The 27,667-nt window shown below is 46.0% G+C and overlaps 2 protein-coding genes across 4 annotated transcripts in view; one reads left to right on the plus strand and one right to left on the minus strand.

Moving 5' to 3' along the window:
• LOC147313266 (pleckstrin homology domain-containing family G member 3-like) overlaps positions 1-17,241 on the minus strand; it is a 29,814-nt gene extending 12,573 nt beyond the window's left edge. Inside the window, exons 1-9 of one of the 3 annotated variants that reach the window (XM_086265314.1) lie at positions 17,105-17,241; positions 15,708-15,784; positions 15,522-15,573; positions 9,860-11,862; positions 7,076-7,548; positions 1,126-1,235; positions 420-489; positions 290-336; positions 44-194 (exon numbers count right to left, since the gene is read on the minus strand). In XM_086265314.1, coding sequence (XP_086121440.1) covers positions 44-194; positions 290-336; positions 420-489; positions 1,126-1,235; positions 7,076-7,548; positions 9,860-10,019 — 1,011 coding nt within the window. In that variant the 5' untranslated portion in view covers positions 10,020-11,862; positions 15,522-15,573; positions 15,708-15,784; positions 17,105-17,241. Of the gene's footprint in view, positions 1-43; positions 195-289; positions 337-419; positions 490-1,125; positions 1,236-7,075; positions 7,549-9,859; positions 11,863-15,521; positions 15,574-15,707; positions 15,980-17,104 lie in introns of those variants that run through there. The other 2 variants (XM_086265312.1, XM_086265313.1) reach the window with 2 other exon arrangements.
• Positions 17,242-19,476: 2,235 nt separating this feature from the next.
• On the plus strand, positions 19,477-20,184 carry LOC147313267 (uncharacterized). The gene has a single exon (XM_086262927.1). It carries the CDS (start codon positions 19,477-19,479, stop codon positions 20,182-20,184), a length of 708 nt encoding a protein of 235 aa, XP_086119053.1.
• The last annotated feature ends 7,483 nt before the right edge of the window (positions 20,185-27,667 follow it).

The raw sequence follows: 27,667 nt of genomic DNA on the forward strand, positions 1-27,667 counted from the left end.
TGGATGCAGGTGTAACTGGTTGTCAGGTGTGCTGGTGTGGTACCTGTAGCAGCAGGTGGTATTTAAGGATCCTCTGAACAGGTTTGAGCAGGTATGAACCCAGAGGCAGCGAACGTTTAAGCGAGGACTGGCGGTCCCGGAAAAATTTGGCAAGAGATTTGTTCCTCATGCACTCCGTCAGCGCCGCCACCGAACTGCAACAGGAGAGAGGAGACAGACAAGTGTGGACAGGTCAATGTGAATGAGACAAGGTTTTTAAAATGTGCTCGAAACCTAACGTATGGCTTACTTTGGGTAGTTGGTGCAGTACTGTGTGTAGATGTCAAAGTACTCGCTCTGAAATACAACAAGCCAAGAGTTTTATCAGCCGCTGCTTGTACGAACCATCCTCACCCAAATCCAATCAGATCTGGTCTCACCTTGATGACGAAGCACCTGGCGATGGCGACGGGGTCGTTGTCACACTGGTCGAGATCCTGAAGCAGCTCGCTGTGAACAGGAAACACTGTCACCGTGGCGACCCCAGCAACAACAACGCTTTGCATGTCACCAGGAGCAAACCAAAGGAAACCTGAAGTTTTTCTCTCGTTTCAGCAGTTTCCTTGGTTCTCACTTCAGAGTCTGAATCCTAACGCTCATTTTAATATTTCATGATGTTTTTCTGATGTTTTGGAGTTTTTACCTTTAACCATGAAGGCAGACAAGAAGGAGGGAGGAGAGCAGACGAATGACATGCAGTGAAAGTCTCTGTTACCTTCTACTCGAATGACTCGACTAACACTAAACCAAAGGCTGACATCATGGTGGTCATGGTTATTTTTATATATACGATCTGGTTTGTGTTACGGTGTTCGTCTGTGGCTGCACCGTTCAGGAGTGAAAATGGGTGAAACGGTTTGTTCATATTTAACCTGCTGAATCGTTCCTAAACATGAAGGCACTCAAAGTCACAGCAAACAGAGCACTCCATGTTGTGCAGTAGAACAGCGCCGGTCTGCAAAGCAAACTCACCCCTCGACAGGAAACAGAGAGCGCTGACATGGGGGAGACGTAACATCAACGTTAACCGTTTTAGACAAAATATCGTGCTATGATAACGGACACATTAAACTTTATCTTCTTCACCTGTTGAACTCGTAGATGTCCTCGATGTTTCCAAAGAGAGCGCAGACCAGCTCAGGACGGATCGACAGATCCGACTGGTCGGACTGATCGATGATGTGAGCCAGGTAGTCCTGCAGGGTAGGAGGGAGAGGTTAGTAGAGTGGACGGAAGGAAGGAAGAGACAAGCAGGGAAGAAGAGGATAAGAGGAAGTGACAGAAAGGTCAGGGGTCACTTTTTAAAAAGCTCAGCGTCAAATAAAACACCCTTTAAAATAAACTGGAATGTTTCCATTTCTCCAACAGGAGGCAGACTGAACGCTCACTGAGCTATACCACAGTAATCTGATTACTTCTGGCTTGATCAGAGATGCAGACTGTTTAACTCCTCTCTGGAGGGGAGAGGGAGGGGAAACAGGAGGACAAAGGAGGGGGGAACAACTAAGCTGTAGTGCCTCTTCACTTCACTGTGCAATACCTTTTGTGCAATACTTTTGTTAATAGTCAATGGTGCAATAGACTCCAAACTTGAAATGTGCAATTCACTTGTATCTTTATTTTTATTCCTATTTATCCCCTTCGTATATTTTATTTATATATGTCTCTGTATTTATATATATATATATATATATATATATATATATATATATATATATATATATCTCTATCTCATGTCTGTATCATGTCTGCTAAGCGAGCCTACCGCAGACATGAGCGAGACAGATAAATATGAAGGCATGCCGGCTCGGACGTCGCCCGGATCAACAAGGTCCGCGTCAGGTGTTGAGGAACCAGGGCACCCTGACGAAAAGTGGGCTACTGGAACAAGAAGGCATCGTTGTTGGAATGCTACTACGCAAGTAACCCCGGCGGAAGGGGCTACATGAATAGGATGACGGACCTATGGATTCTTCGACTGCTCTCACAGCTAGAGATTGACGAGGTACAACACAAATGCTACGGCAAGGAGGAGTCAGGACGCCAGGTCAGGGGGGAGATATCATCACCCCCACCCGAGATTGGGTACATAGCCCCTCCATGGAGAAGGAGGCTAGATCAAAGTAGCACGGAGGGAGGTTAGCCAACTAACGGAGTTGCAGAAAGGTGCGACAAAGAAGGTGCATAAGAAATACAGCAAGCTGTCCATACCTGAGGCCTTGGAAACTGCCAAGCAAAGACTCACAGCCTTGGCCAGCCGCTTGAGGAGGTACACCAGAGAGATAGAAGGCAGGAGAATAAACCAGCTGTTCTCCACAGAACCAGCAAAGGTGTACTCTCAGTGGCAAGGGAACAATAATAAGAGAACAGCACCACCAAGGCTGGAGACGGAGCAATACTGGAAGAGCATATGGGAGAAGGACGCAACCCATAACGGCAATGCTCAGTGGCTAGTGGATCTGAGGGCGACCTCCCTGAACAGGGTCCAGTAACCATCACAGTGGCAGATATCCAAGGAAGGGTCTCCAGTATGAAGAGTTGGACAGCACCAGGGCCCGACATGGTTCACGCCTACTGGCTAAAGAAGCTGACTGCATTCCACGAGCGTCTGGCAGCACAAATGAACCAGCTGCTAGTTAACGAGAGACACCCGGAATGGCTAACCGAAGGTCGGACGGTCCTGATCCCCAAGGACCCCAAGAAGGGACCGGTCCCCTCCAACTACCGACCAATAACCTGCCTCAGTACTACATGGAAGCTCCTGTCAGGCATCATATCGGCTAAGATGAACAGGCACATGGGTCAATACATGAGTGGGACACAGAAAGGAATTGGCAAGAATACCAGAGGCGCAAAACACCAGCTACTGGTAGACAGAACAGTCAGCCGAGACTGCAAGACCAGACTGACCAACCTGTGCACTGCCTGGATTGATTACAAGAAGGCCTATGACTCAATGCCCCACAGCTGGATACTGGAATGCCTAGAATTGTACAAGATCAATGGGATCCTGGCGTACAACACTAGAGGCCAACTCCAAGCCCATAGCACAAGTCACCATCAAGTGCGGGATCTACCAAGGAGATGCTCTGTCCCCACTGCTGTTCTGCATAGGCCTGAACCCCCTCAGTGAGATCATTAACAAGACTGGATAGGTAGTCAGAACTGAGGGGATTGAACTACCAGAAGGCAACATTGCAGACATAGAGGACAGTTACAAGTACCTGGGGATCCCGCAGGCAAATGGGAACCATGAAGAGGGCGCTAGAAAGGCTGCAACCACCAAGTACCTGCAGAGGGTCAGGCAAGTCCTGAGGAGTCAGCTGAATGGTAAGAACAAGATCCGGGCCATCAACACGTACGCCCTGCCCGTGATCAGGTACCCTGCTGGGGTAATAGGCTGGCCAAAGGAGGAGATAGAAGCCACTGACATAAAGACAAGAAAGCTCCTTACCATGCATGGAGGGTTTCACCCCAAGTCCAGCACCCTGAGGCAGTACGCTAAGCGGAAGGAAGGGGGCCGGGGACTGGTGAGTGTCAGCACCACAGTCCAGGATGAGACAACGAACATCCAAGAATACATTGGGAAGATGGCCCCAACTGACCGAGTGCTCAGTGAATACCTCAGGCAGCAGAAACCCAAGAAAGAGGAGGGAGACGAGGAACCATCATGGAAGGACAGGCCCCTGCATGGTATGTACCACCGGCAGATAGAGGAGGTGGCTGATATCCAGAAATCCTACCAGTGGCTGGACAAAGCTGGACTGAAAGACAGCACAGAGGCACTAATCATGGCAGCACAAGAACAAGCTCTGAGTACAAGATCAATAGAGGCTGGGGTCTATCACACCAGGCAAGACCCCAGGTGCAGGCTGTGTAAAGATGCCCCAGAGACAATCCAGCACATAACAGCAGGGTGCAAGATGCTAGCAGGCAAGGCATACATGGAACGCCATAACCAAGTGGCCGGCGTAGTGTACAGGAACATCTGTGCCGAGTATAACCTGGAAGTCCCGAGGTCAAAATGGGAGATGCCCCCAAGGGTGGTGGAGAATGACCGAGCTAAGATCCTGTGGGACTTCCAGATACAGACGGACAAAATGGTGGTGGCTAACCAACCGGACATAGTGGTGGTAGACAAACAGAAGAAGACGGCCGTAGTGATCGATGTAGCGGTTCTGAATGACAGCAACATCAGGAAGAAGGAACACGAGAAGCTCGAGAAATATCAAGGGCTCAGAGAAGAGCTCGAGAGGATGTGGAGGGTGAAGGTAATGGTGGTCCCCGTGGTAATCGGAGCACTAGGTGCGGTGACTCCCAAGCTAGGCGAGTGGCTCCAGCAGATCCCGGGAATAACATCGGAGATCTCTGTCCAGAAGAGCGCAGTCCTGGGAACAGCTAAGATACTGCGCAGGACCCTCAAGCTCCCAGGCCTCTGGTAGAGGACCCGAGCTTGAAGGATAAACCGCCTGCAGGGGTGTGCTGGGTGTTTTTTTTTATATATATATATATACACTCAACAAAAATATAAATGCAACACCTTTGTTACTGCTCCCATTCCCCATGGGATGGACGTAGAGACCTAAAATTCATTCCAGATACACAATATAACCATCCCTCCCAAACAGTGGTCACAAATCAGTCCAAATGTGTGGTAGTGGGCACATCTGCTTTATTGAGATAATCCATCCCACCTCACAGGTGTGCCACATCAGGATGCTGATCTGACATCATGGGTAGTGCACAGGTGTACCTCAGACTGCCCACAACAAAAGGCCACCCTGGAATGTGCAGTTTTTTGTGCTATTGGGGGTCTGGGGACCCAGAACCGGTCAGTATCTGGTGTGACCACCATTTGCCTCATACAGTGCAACACATCGTCGCATGGAGTCTATCAGATTGTCAATTGTGGCCTGTGGAATGTTGGTCCACTCCACTTCAATGGCTGTGCGAGGTTGTTGGATATTCGTGGGAACTGGTGCACGCTGTCGTATACGCCGGTCAAGCACATCCCGAACATGCTCAATGGGTGACATGTCAATGGGTGAGTATGCTGGCCATGCAAGAACTGGGACATTCTCAGCTGCCATCTGCCCTGAACAATGTGAACCATGATTCATCCGTGAAGCGCACACCTCTCCAACGTGCTAGACGCCATCGAATGTGAGCATTTGCCCACACAAGTCTGTTACGGCGACGAGCTGGAGTCAGGTCAAGACCCCGATGAGGACGACGGGCATGCAGTTGAGCGTCCCTGAGACGGTTTCTGACAGTTTGTGCAGAAATTGTTTGGTTGTGCAAACCAATTGTTCCAGCACAAAAAACTGCACATTCCAGGGTGGCCTTTTGTTGTGGGCAGTCTGAGGTACACCTGTGCACTACTCATGATGTCCGATCAGCATCCTGATGTGGCACACCTGTGAGGTGGGATGGATTATCTCAATATAGCAGATGTGCCCACTACCACACATTTGGACTGATTTGTGACCACTGTTTGGGAGGGATGGTTATATTGTGTATCTGGAATGAATTTTAGGTCTCTACGTCCATCCCATGGGGAATGGGAGCAGTAACAAAGGTGTTGCGTTTATATTTTTGTTGAGTGTATATATATATATATATATATATATATATATATATATATATATATAATATTCTGTAACTGTAACTTCTGTCGGTGCTGTGCTTTTGGAAACTGAATTTCCCAGAGGAACCCACCCGAGGGATTAATAAAGTTTTATCTTATCTTATCTTTCTGTTTGATTAAATATATATATATTCCATATGTTTGGTATTTATTATTGAGGTAAGTACATAAACACATTTATTGTTTTAAATAAAAGCGATTACGTAATTATGTTTATTTTTATAAACTGAACTTTAAAATCTGTGTATCAGTTTATGTTTAATGTGTCAGAGTTTACTTGATTTTTAAATATTTAAAAAAAATGGAGAAAACTCGTATGTCTGATGTGTTTACTGATTTCATATTACATATTCTATCTCACTTAGAGCTTTTTTAGAGCCTAAAACTTGTTATTATTTTATTATAAGGACAGGTCTTTGTTATTCTCTGAAACCTTGGTAAATAAATCATAATAAATATCTGTTAGAGTATTTCCGTTTTTCCGTTGCTCCTTCACTGGTTTGTTTTTTGTTTTCCTAAGTTTTTTAAACAGCCTGGTTTGATTGAGTCGTACTTCAGACACTGAAACAGGTGCGTGCAGCTCGGTGAGCCTGTTACATAAGCAGCTAATCCCATCACTGCAGAACGTCTTAGCTTGTTAATTATAGTCTGGCACTGAGTCATGGCCGGGGTAACGACTGACACCGCGAGCTGTCCTCTGTACGTGGAGATGCGTTCAGGAAACGCGTATGTTTCACGAGCCCAAAATGTTCAGACTAAGAAAAATGGGTCAATTTTTGTCCTGAGTGCTTTCAGAATAGAAATGAAATGTTTGAAGTTCAGACAGTTTTACCTTGGTGAGTTTAGATTAAAACTAAAGGATGAGAAGCTCATGCATCAGCAGCTTAAAAACCAAACCCTGTCCAGCTCCATGGTCACTGATCATCGTTTGAAAATAAGACGCCAAGGATGGAAGTGTTTCTACTTCATGTTCTACACCATGGAAATGATCCTGGGATCATCCACCGCCACCCTCTGTGGACATCCAGGTGTTTTCATGAGATCACAGACTAGACTTTCAGAGAAAAGCTTAGCGCCTGAAGTTACTTTAGAGATAGTTTCAGGATAAAGCGTCAAACCATCAGCGAGCGTGATCAAAGCAAACTTGACTCGTCCTGAACCCGCCGCTAGCGAGCAGCGATCGATGTTCCAGGTATTCGGCAACAGAATTCCAGGAACTCAGGAGGTGGTACTGAGTTAAACTACCAATGAGAATAAAGGATATGGTTGGACAGGTGGCTACCTAGGCAACCACAATGACCAACCATCCACATCAGTGAAAAATTTGAGCCCGTAGAGCCCACACCTGTTACCATGACACCTATAGGGTCACGCAGTTAGGTAACTCACCTCCACGATCATGCGCAGATCTCTCACATACATCCTCTCTGTCTCGATGATCTCCATGACGACGCGGTCTAGGTAGGTCAGCTGAGGGTTGGGCGCCATGCTGGCGCGGATAAACGGTGAAGCCGGCTGCCGGCGGCTCAAGGTACGACTCGCCTTCCAGTCTTTGTTGTTGTTGTTTTTGTTGTGAATGAAGCTCCGCCCCTTCCTGTTGGGTTGGGGGCTCGACCCCTGGAGGTCTGCAGCGACCTCCTCGGGGCTCAGGTTAAGGTTGATGTCAGGGTCCGAGGAGGAGCTGGTGATAGATGGAGGCAGCGCAAGGTTGTCGTCTCTGGAAGATCCAGACCCGGAGGACAAAGTGGAGATCAGGCTCACGGGGCGCCGGTAAGATGCCAGCAGGTCGGAGGAGTCGGAGGGTGTGGACGATGGAGCACGCTCATCGCTGCTGATGGAGGCGGTGGACAGGCGGGGGGACTCTGAGGAGGGGAGGGAGAGAGATGATGTCACTGATAGCAAACTTCTACATCATCACCTTTCACAATAAAAGCACTGAGCTTTTTCCACTGTCAGAGTGAGAGCAGAGTTTCACAATAAAAGCTTGTGTAAGGAGAAGTTAGAACATGATGAATGTTTGTCCGCAAAGACAGATAAAGCAGTGTGTTATTTTGGTCCTGGAGTCTGAATTCACTTTGAGGAAACACTCACGCCTCACATCCACAGCTGCAAACATCTGGACAGGTTGTGGCCTATTAACCACACCTGAGGAATGTCAGGAATCCAAATGTGTTTAGATGTTTTTACAGTGAAGAAACAGTTTGTACTGTGTGAAGCAACTGAACGAATGAGCAACATTTCAACATGTACATGCGGGCTGCTTGGCTGGGAATCAAATGTTCAGGAACTGACTCATCAGGTGGTTCGAGCTCCGGGAGTTTCAAAGTGAAACGCCTCAAACGCCCATTTCTTCCATCGACCTATAGTTCCTCTGGTGTCCAGCATAGGCAGCAGTGAGTCAGTCCCCATTGACTCCCATATTAACATAAACATGTTTACAGCCTGTAAAAAACACTTTGATCTATCTTCAAAACACCTGTAGTCAATAACTCACCTGTTTAGTGTATGAAGACTGAGAGTTTGCATTATCAGGGGCGTGGCCTCTATGACTTACAGGTGCATGGTTACACAGATGGGTGTAGCTGCTAGCTGTCTTATTTGTGCTGTTTTATCCTTTAGGATGAGTTTCATGATATCATCATGACAATAACAACATGGCTGCTGTGCAGTTACTTGCTGATGCTGGCAGATGTTTACAGGTATGACACTGTGAGAAAGTGGAAGCTACACATTCGTGTTTCATGTATGTAACCAGATTCTCGGATCAGGTGTTCAAGCATGGTCCAACCAGCCAATCACAGCAGGTTCCCACAGACTCTTTCAGTGAAATCAGCATGTAGCAGATCAGCGATAGTCATTTATTCCTTTTGGATTAATTGGTTTAGCTTCATTGACAGATTTCTTGGAATCGCATACTGAGAGATTTGGTTGGCGCACGTACCGGCTAACCAGTCCTCTGAGGGTTTGGCTAAATATCTGAAGAGCAGCGACACCGACAGTCCACCTGAGACACAGACACACACATTCAACATGTGGACGACAACAGTAGGACAGCAGAGCGCTCCTCAGACAGGAAGTTCCTGCTGCCACCGTCTCTGATGTTCCCATTAAACATGCACAGAACTATCAAACCTGACTTCAGAACACAGACAGAGCATGCTCCCCAACAGGTGGAAAAGCAGGCACACAAAGGCAGGGGGTAACCAGCTTTCGGACCTGTCCTCTCTGCTTCGCTGCACACACATTACAAACTGCACTTGAACACAACAGCAGCTCAGGTCTGAATCATTTCAAACGGATCCTCTGTCCAATACTCAACAAACTCAGACACAAACACAGTTTCCTGAATTTCCTTCAGAATAAAAGTCAGTTAAAAGCCTTTAATGTGAAGCTGTGGGTGAAGTAAATTAACCCTGCAGGACTTTCAGCGGGAGGATCAGACGGACCTCTTCCGGCTCCGAAGAGCAGCTCAGCCGGAGGGTTTCACGCTGTGTTCACTTCCTCCCACATGACAGGAATCTCAGAAGCCAAAACACAAATCCTCCTTGAGAGGGAACACAGGAGAAGGAGGGGAGGAGGAGTGCGTGTTTGAATGAAAACAGCTACACACACACACACACACACACACACGCGCACACACACACACACACACACACACACACACACACACACACACACTAGTCCGTTAGCTCTTTGGCTTCCTGCCATTCTGCAGCCAGGGAGGCGTTTACTCACCAGACAGGAAGGGAGTGAGTTTATGGATGTGATATGAGGCCTGGTGGGCCAGTCACAGCTCAGAGTTTACATTCAAACACCTTCAAACACACACAGGGTTGACCTTTGACCTCTGCAACCGTTGGACCAACAGGAAGAGCAGCTTTTCTAGGACCCTGACCAGAGTTTGAAACCAGAATAAAAACTCAAACAAACAGGAGAGAAATGTGCTGAAAACATCTGAAACCTCTTCACCTGCTCCGTTTAACACCTGTGAAGAAAAACGTGTTTGTTTAAAAATAAATAAATAAATTATCCACTCCGCTCATAGCTTTAACACTAATGAGCTTTATTCAAACCTCTGACACTAGAAAACAGTCTCTGAGACCTCACTCCATCCAAAATGCTGCATCAGGAAAAAAGTCTGAGATTTTCAGGGACCATCTGACGGCGACTCACCAAACCAGCGGCGCACAAACACTCGTCTGAGCCGCCGATCCTCCTCCACACTCCTGAAAGAGATCTTCACCTGTTTCTCTGAACAGAAACACCTGACCACAGCTACATCGCCTCCTCCTCCTCCAGTCAGACTGCGCCACATGCTCCTCTGATACCCCATTGAACCTGAACGCTGGGCTCAACAAACGTCCTCAAAAACAAAAAGCGGATGAAAGAGAAGAGGTTGAGTTTTCCTGCAGCTCTAAAGTGCCCTGAATGCCCCACATCTGTAAACTGTGACTGCAGAGCTGAACAGAAACATGAGGAGGAAGAGGAGGAGGAGGAGGAGTTACAGGAGGAGGAGAAAGGGCAGACAGCAGGAGGAGTTGCTGAGGGGAGGAAAAGATTTAAAAAGTGAGGAAGATGAAGGTCCTTCCTCCTCTCTGTTTGGGTTCAAATGAATAAAAAAATATTTTAAAAAAAAAAAGAATCACAAAGAAACGCTAGCAGAGGGAGGAGCTACAAACTGACCTGACATGAGCCAGAAATACACTAGAGGGCGTTACCGAGCAACCACAGAGACTCGGGATCTGATCAGAAACATCTGAACAAACACAAGAGCTCACGATTTAATGATGACATGCAGCAACACAGACACAACAACACGGACACAGGCAGCAACATGGCAAAACAGACACACAACAACACAGACATAAACAACACAGTCACAGACACACAACAACACAGACACACAGGCAGCATCAAGACATCACAAAACACAACATTACGGCAACAGATACACAGGCAGCAACACAACAACACGGCAGAACCACGGCAACCTCGCCGTCGGCTCCGATTTACTTGTCGCTTGCAGGTTGGCCCTGCCCCTCTGGACAACTTTAATCACTGTACTCGACTGAGTGCCTTCCTCTGCGCCTCCTCACACACTTTCTCTTCAGCTCTGTTCAATGGGACCTGAACTGCAGTCTGAAGATTACCCAGCTGCACCTGAACTCATCACTGATGTCATCCGTTTCTGTTCATAAAAAACTTTATTAGCATCATCATTTATTTTAGGTCCTCTTTTATTTCATTTTAAAGAGTCACATGTTTACTGGGGATGGAGCCTGAAAGACATCACTGAGTGTGGTTTCATTTCAAATACAAACGGAGCTCTGTCTTAACCTGCTAGGAACTGGCGTCCACATATGTGGACATCACATTTGTGGGATGTCTAGACCAAAATAATACATTCTGCTCTACAAGGGCTTGATATCCAGTTACGAAGACAGTATACTGCCACTGTTCTATCAAAATTTAAAACAAATGTCCTCCTATGTGGCTCTCATTTCTCTCAGAAACAAAAATCAGGTCAGTCAGAATTATAAAGCACTTTGGGTGCCCAGAAAAGCGCTATGTAAATGCAATCCATTATTATCATCATCATCATCATCATTATTATTATTATTATTATTATTATTATTATCCCCTCCATTTCCCAGCTGACCTGAAGTAACCACAAACCCTGATCAGCAGATGCTGAATGGAAACACAGCGATTCACAGCGTTTCCATGAATCAAACGTCCCTGCAGCCACGAGACGTTTAGGGTGTGAAAATTCAAAACATATTATGGAAATGGAAATGCTTTGAATGAACATTTACATGATCCGAGTCACGTTCGTCCTCTCCAGCACGCTGCGTAGCTATGAATAATTGGACATCATCTTCTCCTTGTCGCTCCTTCAGCTCAGCGAGGTCAGAGCTGAGATGTGTCTTACTTTCACTGACATTGATGGCTCAGCTCCAGTTTGAATGTTTTTATTCCTCCACCTCCTGCTCCTCCATTTTGTTTCGGTCTGTTTGTTTGTGTCCTGAAGCGTCTCGGGGGGGGAAATAATGGCCAACTGTTCTTGAGACACAACGGAGCCGTTTAACCACAGTGTCTCGCCATGATGCCACAGACACACGCCACTTGTAACCAGCAGGGGTGGACAAAATATCAGGAACAGGAACAGATCAGTGCTGCAAGAAGTGTGACACTGTGAGTCGTGAACGGCAGAGTTACGGTTTGTATCATACAAGAAACATGTGTGAGAGGAAACAGTGAGTGAAGCATTCATCACGTTGAAGGTCCTGATCTGTGCAGCTTATCCTCTTTTAGAGGAACCAGATCTGATCTTCCTAAAGATCCTTCAAACCTCACACAGCTTCAGCCCAAAGTACTAAAACTTTTTATTGTTTGTTGTGATGAAAGAAAAATGTGTGAGTTCAGACAGCAGGGGTGCTGCTGCTGCACTAGTCAACATCAACTAAAAACCTTAGTTTCCTGATATGTTATTTTTATTTTGATTAGGTTTTTTTTAATCTGCAGACGAACACAGTACAGGAAGCTGAAGAGCTGACTGGCTAAATCTGTCTCACGTGTGGCGTTCCACAGGGTTCAGTCCAAGATCCTCTGATGTTTCCTGTTAAAATATTTCCTAATGTAACACTCAGTACTTTGTTTTACTGGTTTATAAAAAAAAAATCTGACATCTGAGATGACTCATGATTGGCTGCTTTCACACAATAACTTAGGAAGTGGTGTCTGAGGATATGCATCACTTCCTGTCAGAGTGCTGAGTCAAACAGCAGGTAAACAAAACATCTTCTCCCTCTGCGGGGAAGAGAGTAGGATTAACGTGGAGCGTCATTGTTCCTGCACACCTCGAATGCCTCATTCTAACAGGAATAACCCCTCGTTTCCCATAAGCTCCTTTCACCTCCTGAACCCCGACCACAAGCACGGAAACAAAATCTATAATCTGTCGGTGTGATCGATCAGCAGCTGCACAATGAACAAGTACAGTGACATTTACACCTACAGATTAATCATCTCCTTATTGATAAGCATGTTTCCTCAGCTGGAGGCGTGTGTGTGTTAATCTGGAGTAATGGGGATTAAAGTTGTGAGTTAATCCATCACAGATTACACACTGGAAACAACAACAGGAGAAGCAGAGCTGAACACTGTGGACCTGAGCCACTGTAATCTGCACAGGTGAGCTCACTTTAAAACACCAGCAAAGTATAAACTATATTCCGCACAGTGGCCATACTCTCAGGTACGCCCAGGACTACTGGCCTCACGTTACCTGTTACTCAGACTCACACCTGCTGACAAACAGCTTTATTTGACGTGTTTTTCTTAGCTGATGTCGGTGAGCCTTGTGGCCAGTCGTCACTCACTTCTCCCGTTTTTAATAATCTGGGTAAATGTTGATGTTTCACACTGTGATGAGGCTTTCAGTGATTATTACCGTGCTCAGGGTTTCTGTTATTGAAGAACTCCTCTGATGTTCTAGTTTATTCATGTATGAGTATTTAGGTCAGTCGTCCACGGAGACAAACCTGCTGCACACACACTGAGGTCTGACAGACAGCAGCTAGCACATGTTCATACCAGCGTTTCATGAACATGAACATGCACAGCTCTCTGAGTTAGAGCTGTGGGACAGACGGCCTCACGCTTACTCCACTGTGTTTACAGAGAAGTTGATGGTCCACTCTGATCATCACCGCTGGTCTGAGGTGTTTGATTCTGTCCATGATGGACCAACACCTGCACTCTGGTTATGTCTGTTCCTCTGGGCTCTGTTCAGGTGCAGCTGTGCTGCCCTGTTCTTTCACAGAGGAGAGGCTTTCTCCCGTGAAGTCCTTCCAAGCAGTTGTACCCGTTCAGTCTGATTCTCAGAGTGCTGTCATGAACTCTGACCTCAGAGTAGCAACGATGTGCTGAAGTACGTTGTAGTTTCTCCACCTCAGAGCACGTCAGTAAGATCCAGCGAGTGCGAACAGCCGGACTCCAAACTTCACCTCCTCACACACAGGAGCCAGTCTGAACCAGTCCTGTGTGGACCAGAACTGCCTCAAACCAGTTTAAACAAAGCAGCATGATGATGTCATCGCGATAACCCCACCACCTATCTTATGCAACACATCAGCTGGTTCCCATAGTGATTAAGAGGCAGGTGACTTGAGATCATGTTCAAGTCTGACACACACACACACACACACACACACACACACCTCCTGCTGGGATCAAAAATAATCAATAAGAACTACTCGGCAGACTGAATCTAGAGACTTCAGTTCCCATGATGCTCTGGGGCATGGCTGCCACATTCAACTGGTTTGAATCACACAATCAGGTTTAATCAGCATGTTTTCTACCTGCTGCTCCTACACGGAGTGATTTGAGTGGCTGTTAAACAGAAAGGTAACCTTCACACAGTTGTTTCTACAGCTGATCCAAGTCAGAGACCAGATTCCTACACAAAAAGCTGAGTCACCTCTGCAAAAAAACCATCTCTCAGCACTTCACCTTCACTTGCAGAAACACCTGAGATTTGTGCTGAAACTCTAGAATCCCAGCCTACCTTAAAGGGAGCGAGAAGCAGAACCCAAAAGAGGATGTCTCCAGACCGAGTCTCTTCAGGACTGCCAGGTCTCACTGATCCACCTGCCACCCTGATGCCAGGGGGTGGAGCCTAATCTAATTAGGCTCAGAGTAACGTGGAGCACCAGATGCCACGTGCTGGTGACTGACCTGCCCTCACACACACAAACACACGTCTCATTTTGATAGCTTAATGAGGACATCTAATTGACATAATGTTTTCCTGCCTAAACCTAATCATAACCCTGACACTAAAACTGCATTCTGAGTCTCAAAAATGTCTTCAAACCCATGGGGACAACCGTTTTGGTCCTCATAAGTAACTGTTTATACAAAGACACACACCCTTACCCACACACACACAGTCTCTTTCATTTCTCTTTGTTCAGGTTTAGTTTTAGAAACATCACTCTAATTTTTTATTTATTTTATTTGTTATATTATTGAAAATCAGATTATTGTAAATATTAAAAAATATATTAAATGTTTTAATTATTTATTATAATTATTTCAGTTATTTTTTCTTTTTATTTATGTGGGACCTTTATTTATGTTATTATGTTTTTTTATTTATTTTTTTTCACTTTTTCAATTCATTTTAATACTTTTACTTTGCGAACTGTAATTTTGTACATTCAGTGTTCTTCATTCTCAGGTTTTTATGTTATTGTTTACAGTCATTAAATTAATTATTAAAAGATTTGTTTTTATTATTGATGTTTATTTTCTTTTTATCATGAGTCGGTGGATGTTTGTTGTTTGTGAACGTGGCTGATTTTAATCTTGCTTCTGCTTTTTCACTTTTTGCTCTCCTGCAAATCGGAGCACCGCGCCTCGAAGGACGCAGCGTTCAATTGCAGCTTCGTGTGCGTGCAAACAGGAAACAACAGGCCTGACGTCACTCTGAGGACAGACAGCCTTTGTCCTCCAACAGTGCCGCCAGCTCGCTCCAGCACGCAGAAGAAAGACACCTCACATCCACTCTCGCCAACAAAGACTCATCTGTGGTTGACCAGGACCAGAATCAGGACTGGGACCAGAACCGGGACCAGCAGATAGTCCTCAGGTCCACCTGAGGGAGTCTCACAGGGACACCCTTCTACAACTTAAATAAAGTTTTTGCCAACTGGAGCAGCTCCAGAGAGTGCCCCTACAGAACGGGAAGTCCAGATGCGTTCAGGGAGCTCATAATTTAAGTCAGAACTAAAACCAGGGTCCAAGAGGAATAGGAAGAGCGTCTTACCTTCATCCATGGGGAGATCTGAGGAGGAGCAGAGAGATCCTTCAGGCATCACCTGCAAGCATCCACGTGCACACACACACACACACACACAGGAGACTGATGAAGACCTTCAGCTGTTTAACATAAGCGGCAGCAGTCAGTACGTGCATCATCTGGTGATGGAGGAGGTCATGTGATCAGACTCACCTGAGTGTGCAGAGTGATGATGAAGGCAAAACAGAAACCGAGCAGAGTGAGGACTGAAGAACTGGACCGACAGAAACCTGCATAGACATCAGGAAGTGACACGATTCAGAGTTCACCTGTGATGCATCCACTGATTCCTGTGTGATGATTTTATGTATAAAGCTTTTGAAGCTTCCTGTTCACAAACTTATTACAGTTGTTATTTTTACTGCTCATCTGACTGTCCACAAACTCAAATATGAACATAAGCACCAACAAATTCAATTAAAAATAATTTAAACAAAATATAATATAGTAAATAATTTAATTAATGACTTTGTCATTTCTTAGGTTAACAAAATGACTTGTGTGGAAAAAAACCCAGGATTTAGAAATGTATGTATTCAATGAATTCAAATTTTTACTCTTACAATTCCTACAAAAATAAATGAAAATTTTAATAATTTAATCTGAAGTCTTTCAGCTAATTTCAGTTATTGGATTTGGTTGATTTGATGAATCTAAGTTATTCATCAGAAATAATTCATTAATAAAATGATTAAAAAAAAGAAAAAGTCTCATTCCTCAGGCAAAGAGACAGAGCACGTGCAGACTGCGGCACTGCGCAGGTATGAACCTTGGATGGTTTCCATGGCAACACATGAACGCGCACTGGTCGACTTTCCTGTCATGGTTTTCCAGGTAAGCCTGATTTGAATAAAGTTTTGCTGTTTATAACCTTTAGATGAACAAAAGCTCAAAGTGTTTATGAAACAAACACAAACAACCAAACATAAAGAAAAAAAGGCACCACCGAGGAGCAGCTGTGATCTGAGCTCATTAAAGCTTGGGCAACGCAGCTGTTTCCTTCGCGCGGAGCTCCGTTTAAAGGCGTCTAATTTGGTGTTTTCTGATTTTCTCTGCAAACACAAACATGTCTGAACTTGATCGTGTACTTTTTCTCAAACACCTGGGCCCATCTTTGTTTTCGGCTCCTCGTGTTTCATCACACAGCCTAATCTGGACCGATAATCTGTGCGCAGTACAGACTTGCTCCCTGGTCTGACTGCTCCGACCGACAGCTGTAAAAGTTGAAACATCCAGAGGAGACGCGGTGCCATAGATTTGAGGTGCCCCCGCCCTCATCATACCCCCACCCCCGAGTGTCTGTAATACGATTTGCGTTGATCAGCTCATCTTTAAATGTGAAGACTTCCTAACGGACTTATGACTGAGAATCCCACCCACACGCTACGTGCCTTTGCTGTGATGAAGAGGATCTGAGCTGAGCCCGGGCTCTTCCTCTGAGGCAGAACACTTCCGCGAGCACAGCCTGGAGAGTGACCCGGAGCCCTGGCAGGACTCGGAGCTGCTCCCGGAGGAGTTTGTGAGCCAAAAAAGTTAAAGTGTGGACTCACCTCAGCCTCATTTATAGCCGCCACAGCCCTCCAGCTGACCCCAGCACTTTACAGGAAAAATAAACTCTGCAGCACGGCTTCCTTACGGTCTGCGCCGACTCCCGCTGCGCATGCGCACGCGCTCCCTTTGAAAAGTAGAAAAACGACTGAAACTGCGCTGACGCGTAAAATACACCTGAGAAGCGGAAGGTGAAAGAAATGAAAGACAGAGACACACGTGCGTTAATCAGTAAGAAGGGGACAGAGGAGAACAGAGAGTTGAAGGGTGAGGTTACTACCTGTCAGCGCAGGTACCTCTACATTTGGATGGACCGAAGGTGATAAGCTTAGTGCTGTCTCTGTTTTACTAGAGAATGTTATCAGACATCACACATCGCCATTATAAAACACATCAGAGCTCTGCAGGTAAATACAGGAGGCAAAATAGATTTGCATAAACGCAGCGTGTCATTCAAGCAGCAGCAATAGAGGCTGAAAACGAGCCTCATCTGCATTTCTGCGTCATCGATTGAAAATACGCCGCGGAAGAGAACCTCGTTCAGCTTTCAATTTGAAATCTGTGTGTTTCAGTAAGATTCAGTTATCCCAATAACAGCAGCACAAACAAATCATATTAATAAGAAAATAATTCATGAAGTAGAATAGCTCAAAAAATAAAAACATAAATAAATATGACAACCCCATCAAAATAGTTAAATCTTAAAAAATGAGAGAAAAAGGAAAAGAGTAAAACACACGCGCACAGACACACACTGTAAATGTGTGCACGTATCCGACACACCCAAACTGCACTGACCACTCGGGGGCAGCAGAGCTCCACAGCACCAGAGGAACCAAATCTGTGCACTTGTTCATTACTGGCTTAGAAACATGTTTGATTTTGATGTATTCGTGCCTGTGTTTTCCTGCTCGGTGGACTCGGACCCTCACAAATGTTTCCTCTGATGTTAGTAACAGTTTTAGTGCAGCAGGCTTCAGATCTGCCGATTAGTGAACTCAGACACATTCCTTCAGGTGGAGATTTGAGTCAGTGACTGCTGTGCAAGTCTGCAGATGTCTGTGACTCACAAAACCGCCAGTTACAGAACAGCGAGCCTAAAACGAGTCCCGACCTGTCCAAGGGCAGAAGAACAGCTCGTGACTCTGGCTGCAGCAGTGTCGAGTGTAACGTCTGAGAGCGCAGGCAGAAAAGTTTTCACCTCCGTTCTGGAGTGCAGTCTGACATGAGGCATGAGATTTGGTCTGATTAAAGTGAAATCCACAGGCCGAGCTCTGGATCTTGACCCTGACCCATATCCACGCCTGTCACCCTGTCTGTAATCAGTCCAGACTCGACTTCCTGCAGCTGCTCGTTTCCACATTCTTCCACCCCATGATGGCTCTGGGAGATGTTCATTGGCTCCTGGTTCAATCCGATGTTTCAGCGAAATTGCTGAAGGACAGTGCTGATGTGACTAATGGAAGGAGTTGTAGTGATGATGCGAGAGGCGGGGTTTGGGGCCAGCTGCAGGTATGTATGGGCCTGAGAGGAACACCACAGAGAACACAGTTCGAGTCATCGATGTAACAAAGGAGTGAAAAAAAAAGGCAGTGCTACTGGTTGTGACAGGGGCCCAGACTCAAAGCCGTCAACGCCATGCGTATCATATATGTTCTTTTTCTAACTTCGCTCGGTGTTTCACTATGAGAATCGCCTCGGCGTGACCAACTACGGAAGCTCCAATGACACCACGTCTGTCTATGACAGACCTGTCGAGCCGTGCTCAGGGCTCCACCCCCTCATACTAACACGGCCGACCAGCTCCTCCTAACTCATTCTCGCTTTCTTCCCGTGAGAAACTACTTTGAGCTCCCTCAGCACATCCAGGCTAACTTGATTAGCTGCTTAACAGTTCTCAGGCGTCCCGTGTAGTAGTACGTCGCCGAACGCAGTTTTTCCGGTTCCAGTTTGGATCGTGCTGAGTAGGTCCTTCGAAAGAAGTGTACTTAGAGTTGCACTGTGGAACAGCAACCGCGTCAGGCGAGCTGTCCCAGCGGTTCCTGGTTTTAGTTAGCGAGGTAGCCGACATTGTGTGACTCTGGCTAACACGTTACAGCGAGTTGTTTGTTCAGTGTCCGGCTACCATTAACTTGTTAGCAGGCCACGAACCACATTAGCGTCTCACTAGCATTAGCTTGTTGGTCGACCTAGGGTTCGGTTAGCATTAAGTTGCTAACGATATTGGCTAGCGGAGTGCAGCTAACGTGTCACGACGAGCTGACTCCCGCGGCGACTAGATCGGATTTAACACCCACTGCTAGTCCTAGCTCCTTATGGGCTAACGTGTCGAGACGAGCCTGGTGTAGCCTAGTCTCACCCCTTTCCGCTAACCATGTCTACGGCTCCTACTCCCGCCAAAAGGTCGGAGTCGAAGGCTAAAGAGGCTGCTTCCCGCCCGTGCCCCGCATCATGCGGTGCCACCATCTCGGGCAGGGACCCTCATCCAATGTGCATCGTCTGTATGGGTGCCAAGCATGCTCAGGCTTCACTGGCGGACCCTCAGGGATGCCCACACTGTGCTTTGATGCCAGAGAAAGTCCTGGAAAGGAGGCTGAGAGTAGCAGTAACGAAAAGTCAGGACCCCTGCCTGTCAGCTGCTACTGCTACGAGCGATATCTGGGCGGACATGATGGAAGAAGAGTCCCCGCTCATGCCCCCATCATTCGAGGACCTCCTCGATCAAAACGTGGGCGAGCTGGGTGGCGAGGACGCGGAGGGCGATGCCGACTCCGACCTCCTCGACCTGGAGGACATGGATGAGGAACAGGAGGATGACTCTACCTTTCCTCCCCAGCAGTCCAGGCCACCGAGTGGGGCTGAAGCTGCACCCCCGGTGGACAGCAATTTGTACGAGGTCTGCAAACAGGCTGCTGCCAAGCTAGGCATCCCATGGCCAGCCGCCAAGGATGCCGAAGGGGCAGAACGCGACCTGTATGATGGCAAGAGGCTCCCACCAGCCTTGCCTCCATCGAAAGCAGCTTCTGCCAGCAGTCCCGGCCTGCATGAAAGAAATGAGTCGCTATTGGTCAAGCCCTTTTAAAAGCAAGCTTCTGACCAAGGGCTGATCTAAGCTTGAGATCCAGGGGATTGGGTGAACTGGGGCTGACCGAATCCCCAGCAGTGGAACCTTCAGTGGCGTATCACCTTCACCCTAACCGCAGGGCAATCTCAGCTTCTTCTAGCATTTCTTTGCCCAACAAGATAGATCGCCTCACGGCATCTATTTATCAAAGGATGTACAAATATGCTGCACAGTCAGTATGCTCGCTTAATGCAGTCACACTGCTATCAGCATATCAGGCAGAAATTCTGGAAGACATGGGTCGTCAGCTTGACTCGGGTTCCCCGAACCCAGCCCTCTGGGATGAAATCTGCGTGGTTAATGATCTCATTCTTCGCTCCTCCAGGGGAGCAGTCCAAGGGTGTGGCCGCGTTATGGGCCTTGCAGTCTCGGGCGAGAGAGCCTTGTGGCTAAACCTGTCAAGCCTAGGTGATGCTCAGAAGGCTGAGGTCATGGATGCAGCCTATGACCCAACCAAGGGTCTCTTTGGCCCAGCCCTGGAGAGAATGAGAGAAACAAGCACCCGCAGAAAGCAGGAGGGAGAAGCATTCAACCTCTGCTTACCCAGAAAACCTAACTCTCAGCCCTAGCAGGTGCCAAGAGCTGGCTTTTGCAGCAGCAGCTGTGAGAGGGAGACAGAGTGGGGTCAGAATGCAGAGAGGAGCAGGAGGCCAGCAGGGTGCCCTCCAGGCCAAGGTAGAGAACCAAAGACCTTGGGGCATGAGGAAATAGCGGGAGTAAAAACCCTGCTGAGCTTCTTCGCTCGGAACCACTCTGATCGCCTGTTTGTGTAACAGGGAGGATATTTCCTCCTCCAGCACATTCGCTGAATCACCACTGGCCACAGAAGCTAACACTCAGCTGAATCTCGGTGGTTTTGCCGCAAACTGTAGTCTGTAACCATGGGAAATGGTTGACAAGACCCAGGGATGAACTGCGCATGCGTGCCACCGCTCCAGCCGCGCTGTGAGCGGGCCTCTGAAGACGCGGTAGGAGAATGGAGGCTTCACCCACAGGTGGTGGAGCAGATTTGGCAGAGATACGGCCGGGCTGCCGTAGATCTCTTCGCCTCGCGAGAAAACACACAGTGCCCTCTGTTTTTCTCCCTGTCAGACGCACATGCACCACTGGGCGTGGATGCGCTGGCCCATCCATGGCCAAAAACTCTGCTGTATGCTTTCCCTCCCCTCAGCCTGATCTCCCCAACACTGATCAGAGTGAGGGATCAGGGGCTGTCACTGATTTTAATAGCTCCACGGTGGCCATCCAAACACTGGATAGCAGAACTCATCCAGCTTCTGGTGGACGAGCCATGGCAGCGCGGGGGGAGATATACCATCCCCATCCAGACCAGGTTGCTCTCTGGGCCTGGCCCGTGAAAGGTGGAATTTGAAGGCAGCAGGCATGCCCCCGAAAGTTATTGAAACCATTCAGAATGCCAGAGCCTCCTCCACTCGTTCCATTTACAGCAGTAAATGGCGTGTTTTTGAAGAGTGGTGCCATGAAAAGCAGATTATCCCTTTTCAGTGTTCAGTGGTGGAGCTGTTGTGTTTTCTTCAAGACTTGCTGGACAAAAGGAAAGCTTTTTCCATCATAGAGGTCTATTTAGCAGCTATTTCAGCCTGCCACGTGGGGTTTGGTGATAAACCTGCCGGGCAGCACCCCCTTGTATGTCGCTTCACGAGAGGGGCGCGTCGAAGGCTCCCAGTTTCTAGACCACTGGTCCCTTTATGGGATCTGTCAGTCGTTTTAGACGCCCTCTCCCACCACCCCTTTGACCCTATTGGGGCAGTGGGGTTGAAGTTTCTCTCTCTTAAAACCACTCTGCTGTTGGCTCTAACCATAGCCAAGCGAGTTAGTGAATTACAGGCTCTGTCTATTCACCCCTCTTGTCTACAGCTGGCCCCGGGACTCACTAAAGCACTCCTGAGGCCTAACCCAGCCTTTGTCCCTAAAGTGTTGGAAACGTTATACAGGTTCTCTACAGTAGAGCTCCTAGCTTTTCACCCCCCTCCATTCTCTTCAGGGAGGGAGCAGAGGCTGAACACTTTGTGCCCTGTCCGGGCCTTGGGGACTTATGTTGACAGACCAGCTGGATTCAGGAAGTCGGATCAGCTGTTTGTTTCCTGGGCCTCCCCTCAAATCAAATCAAATCAAATCAAATCAAATCAAATCAAATCACTTTTATTGTCACATCACATGTGCAGGCACACTGGCACAGCACATGCGAGTGAAATTCTTGTGTGCGAGCCCCACAAGCAACAGAGATGTGCAAACACAACAACACAAACGAGCAAAATACAAGAATGGCCAACCTGAAACTAATAAATATATGTACAATATATAATAGTGTATGCATTTCTGGATGTGTATACTAAATATTTTCCTACGTGTGTGTGTGTGTGTGTGTGTGTGTATACACATTTTTACAAATTAAATAGTAAAAAAATAAAAATAAAAATAATAATAATAATAATAATAATAATAATAATAATAATAATAAAATATATAAAATATACAGAGTTGAATATGTGCAAAACAAGTGGCATTTATATACAGTGTGGAGTGCACCCTCACAAGGGAAGGCCCGTATCACGCCAGAGGCTAGCTCATTGGATTGTAGAGATTATAGAGCTGGATGTTGCACAGTAATCCCTGGCTCAGACAGTGCTGGATTCTGGTGCCTCAGGTTTGACCTGAGATCCTGGAGTAGCATTGGAGAGTAGCTTCGGGAGCTGGCGCAATCCAGGAGTGGGCCATATCTCCCATAGTGAAACACCGAGAAGTTAGAAAAAGAACGTTGGGTTACTTAACGTAATCCCTGGTTCTTTGATAACAGAGTGAGGTGTTTCACCAACACTTCCCTCCTTGCTTAGGCACGGAAAGAAATCTGCTTGGAATGAGTTAGGAGGAGCTGGTCGGCCGTGTTAGCATGAGGGGGCAGAGCCCTGAGCACGGCTCGACAGGTCTGTCATAGACAGACGTGATGTCATTGGAGCTTCCGTAGTTGGTCACGCCGAGGCGATTCCCATAGTGAAACACCTCACTCTGTTATTAAAGAACCAGGGATTACGTTAATTAACCCAATGTTTTAATACATTTTTGAGACTTCGACATCATTGGTGTGGGGTTGTAAATAAATGGCACAACACGTTTTAGGTGATAAATTGCAGGAAATGTGATAGAAATTAAAGTTTATATAAGCAAATTTGTTCTATCGAAGCCACATTTAGAAGATTTATTGATCATTCTGAAAAATAACAGTGGTAATGTACAGATCACAGCTGTTGTTTCAGGACAAAATGCCGCTGTACCTTTTGAGTTAGTGAGGTCGTACTTTCGGTTTTAGTAACAAGGAAGGAAACGATTTGTCTTTGGATTACATTTGGATTAGCAGTATATTATATACTCTTGCAGTATATTAATAACTAACCTTGTATTGTGGATGAATAATCTCAGTTGTTCTCCTGACTGAAGTTTGGTCCGTATATAGCATCCTGCTATGCGATTGCATTTGTCCCTAACCACCAGAATCCGCCACATTAACTTTTATCGAGTGGAAAAAAAGTTGGCGTTCATCCTCCAGCTTCACTGTGCTAATGTTATGCTAACATAGCTGTGTCGCTAGCAATCACGTAGCACAACATTATATACCAGGTAGTCCAACTTCAGTAACCCTGCAAACGCCACTGCTGTTTAGGTTTCTGTCTTCATTTATGAAGTGGTAGCAGAGCTGTACGTTTTAATTAGTTTCAAAAATCTCTCAGTCAGAACATGGTATGAAATGTTTAGGTGTAAACTAGCGAGCTAACTTCCTGTTAACTTCTAACTCCGTTAAATTTAATAAATTCTGTTTTCATGGATGCATGGATGTAAAACTTAATTGTTACACCCGATAAAGCAGCAACGCTGATGATAAAGATGAAAGAATTTAGACGGTTTTTAACTCTTAGTGTTCGTTTGACTTTGGGACCTGAAGGGACGGAGTTTTGGACCCAGATTACTCCGCGAAGCTCCTCACTACGACAGCCGTAATGCTCTGACAATCCATCAAGCAGTGTACTAAAACATTTTTTTAACAGATTTCTGCACGCCAAAATCGGTTTGACGTCAGTAAGCACAGCCAGAATTCATACATAGGGCACACTCTCGATTTTTGAGAACATTAAAGGTATTTAAGTGTGCCTTATAGTGTGGAAAATACGTTATACATTTTAAAAATCCTGCTGCAATGCAAATTAGCCACACCTTGGGATGTAAGGAGCTCTCAGCTGTCTGCCTGGATATTTCTATCTCATAGCTTTGCCCTGCTAACAAGCGTGTGTGCTTGTACAAAGGCCGTTCAGCCTCGGGATTTACACTCTGATCGACACGGATATTTGAAGAATGAAGGGACCCTGCAGCAAAATGGAGAGCTGAAGCTCTGACTGTGCGCCTCTTTACTCAGTCTGACCACCTGTTGAAGGTAACGTACTAACATGGCTAACATTAGCATCACTGCACATAGCCCTGTTATTTTAAGGTAATCTATGGCAAGATATCAGGGCAAAAATTCGCCACTTTTCTAACCTCTTTGGTTAAGAAATGGCGTAAAAACTGCGTTTAATTATTCAAAAGGCCATAAAAAACGGCGTTTGTCCCAACAGAATGCTGTTTTTCACGCCACAGACTGGTTCCTTGAACGCCCCATCTGAGTGGCATTCTTTGAACGCCGCTTTTTGCATCACTCGGCAGAAAACGGCGTTCAAAGACGGATTAAAAACAGCGTTGTTTTGTTTTTGTTTGGGGTTTTTTACAGCGTTCTGTGTCAGCGTTTAAAACGCCTTTTTTCTTGAAATTATGCAGGGCAGTCCTCATGGTACCCTCATCCAATTACTTTCAACAGATTTCACCCAATCAAAGAAAAGGAAGTGCAGACCATACTAATTCATTACAGATTCACCTTGCTGCTAAGTGATTGCCTATTCGGTACCAATGTTTGTCACAGTATTCACTTGTATTATAATCCCACTATGCATTTTGATATGTTTAAAGCATAATCTATCAGACAGAATGCTTTTTCTGAAACCTTAACTGTGTCTGTTACGACATCTTGATGCATGCTCAATCATCCAGGTAAGTAAATCTCCAAAAGTTGATTCTGTTCATCTGGACATAGCGTTTTGTGGGAGAAACGTTTCGTCAATCATCCAAGTGACTTCTTCAGTCTCAGCTGACTGCAGGTTTCCCCAATCTTCTAAACAGTACATTTGCATAATGACTGAAACCAGCCCACTGAAGGAACAATGGGCTGGGAGGTCAGTTACGACAGTTCTGCTCATTTCTGAGCTTTTTTAATATGTTCCTCTTTACTTCTCTTAACTTTTAACTTACATCTTAGCAATTAGATTCTGCCACCATGCACTACCATTTCGTGCTAGTTCTGTTTACTTTTCTCTTCTTTTGTCTCCACTTTTTTTCACCCGTATTTGGAGACCCTGCGCATGGCTCCTTTGTTTATGTTAGGGATCAGCTGTTAGCGCTGCGCCCTGCAGCTGCGCTACTGGTGTTCTACGCATGCGCACAACACGAAATTCAGTGGCGAACCATCCTACCTATGTGAATATAAGCTACTAACATACTCTGATGGGTACAATTAAGTGCCAAACCGTCCTACCTTTGTAAATGTAACGTACAAGCATACGTTAACAGCTAAAATTAAGTGGCGAACCATCCTACGTCTGTGAATATGAGCTAGAAGCATAATTTTACAGCTAGAATTCTGTGGCAAATCATCTTACCTTTGTTAATAACAGCTAGACACATACTCTGACGGGTAAAATTACGTGCCAAACCATGCAACCTTTGTGAATGTGACCTACAAGCATACTTTAACGGCTAAAATGAAGTGGCAAACCGTCCTGGCTTTTTAATTATGAGCTACAAGCATACTCTGATGGGCAAAGTTAAGTGGCAAACCGTCATACCTACTTACATTTGTGCTGGAATGGACACTGTGACAGCAGAAATGTGCATAAACTACTTACAGTAGGACGTTTTGCCAAAATAGGACGTTTTGTCAGAACACCAGCAGACAGACCCGACATCCCCAGTGAGGGGGAAGAGATGGGGGTGTCGTCGCTCGAGAAGGAGACGTTACAGACCATCTCTCCCTTCTATCCGGCCGTTAAGTCTGACGTCACTAGCCGTGTCTGGGCCTAAACTCCGCTGCAGGTCCATATATCAAATGATCACTATGGCATTACTGAGAGTTGAAAAACTGTCTAAAGTCTTTCATCTTTAATAAAATGATCAGCGTTCTGCTCTACCAGGTGTAACAATTGAGTTTAACATCCAGGCATCCATGAAAACGGAATTTATGACATTTAACGGAGTTAGAAGTTAGCAGGAAGTTAGCTCGCTAGCTTCTATCTAAATACAATATAGCATGTCCAGACTGCGGGGTTTTGGAAACAAATTAAAACGTACAAGCTCTGTTATCACTTCCAACATAAATGAAGACAGAAAACTAAACAGCAGTGACCTTTGTAGGGTTACTGAAGTTTGGCTAGCTGGTATATAATGATGTGCTACATGACCGCTAGCGACACAGCTATGTTAGCATAACATAAACAGGAGAGCATGATAAAGCAAATAAATAACAGAATGATTTTTTCTGAAATAAGTGGAGACCTTAACTTTTATCAAAGTACTGTTTTGTATTCGGAGCCATTTGTCATTCTTTTCCCATCCAAGGCAGAGAGCGTTAGGCGGCTAAGCACTGCAGTGAAAAGGCACTACAGCGTAGTTGTTCCCCTTTGTCCTCCTGTTTCCACTCCCTCTCCCCTCCAGAGAGGAGTTAAACAGTTTGATGGCATGTGGGACAAAGGAGTTTTGAAGTCTGTTGGTTCTTGACTTTGTGAGAAGCAATCTGTCACTGAACAGACTCCTGTGGTTGTTTATGGCCGTGTGCAGAGGATGCCCAGCATTGTCCATAATGTCCAGCAGTTTCTTTAGTGTCCTTTTCTCTGCCACTGTCACCAGAGTGTCCAGCTTCATGCCGACCACAGCAGTAGTAGTTTTTCTTAATAAATTTGATTTGTAAAATTGATCTGCCTCACCTCTGCTTGCTAATAACGAGCCTGTGGGACAGTGTCTAGACACAAGCCTTGTTAATGGAGTTTTTTGCAGATTGATCAACCTCTGCCCACATTTCCTTCAGAGCAACTCTGCTTCACTAAGATGCTGTTTTAATATCGAATCATGTAATCAGCCTTTTCTCGCCCCATACCAACTGTTTTGATACATATTGCTGCCATCAAAAGGAGTTATTTTTAACGACATAGTCCAGGTTTAGACATTTGACATCTTTTCTATGTTACACTGTGAATAAATAATGGCTTTGAGATACGCAAATCACTGCTTTCTTCTGTCTCTCTCTCTTTTTTTCTTACAACACACCCTCTGGCAGACGCCAACTGAA

This window comes from Aulonocara sp. 'chitande type north' Nkhata Bay, linkage group LG15, assembly GCF_057382095.1.
Source record: "Aulonocara sp. 'chitande type north' Nkhata Bay isolate Kocher_YH1m ecotype deep benthic linkage group LG15, A_spYH_male_GT1.1, whole genome shotgun sequence".
In the NCBI taxonomy this organism is placed as follows: Eukaryota; Metazoa; Chordata; class Actinopteri; order Cichliformes; family Cichlidae; genus Aulonocara; species Aulonocara sp. 'chitande type north' Nkhata Bay.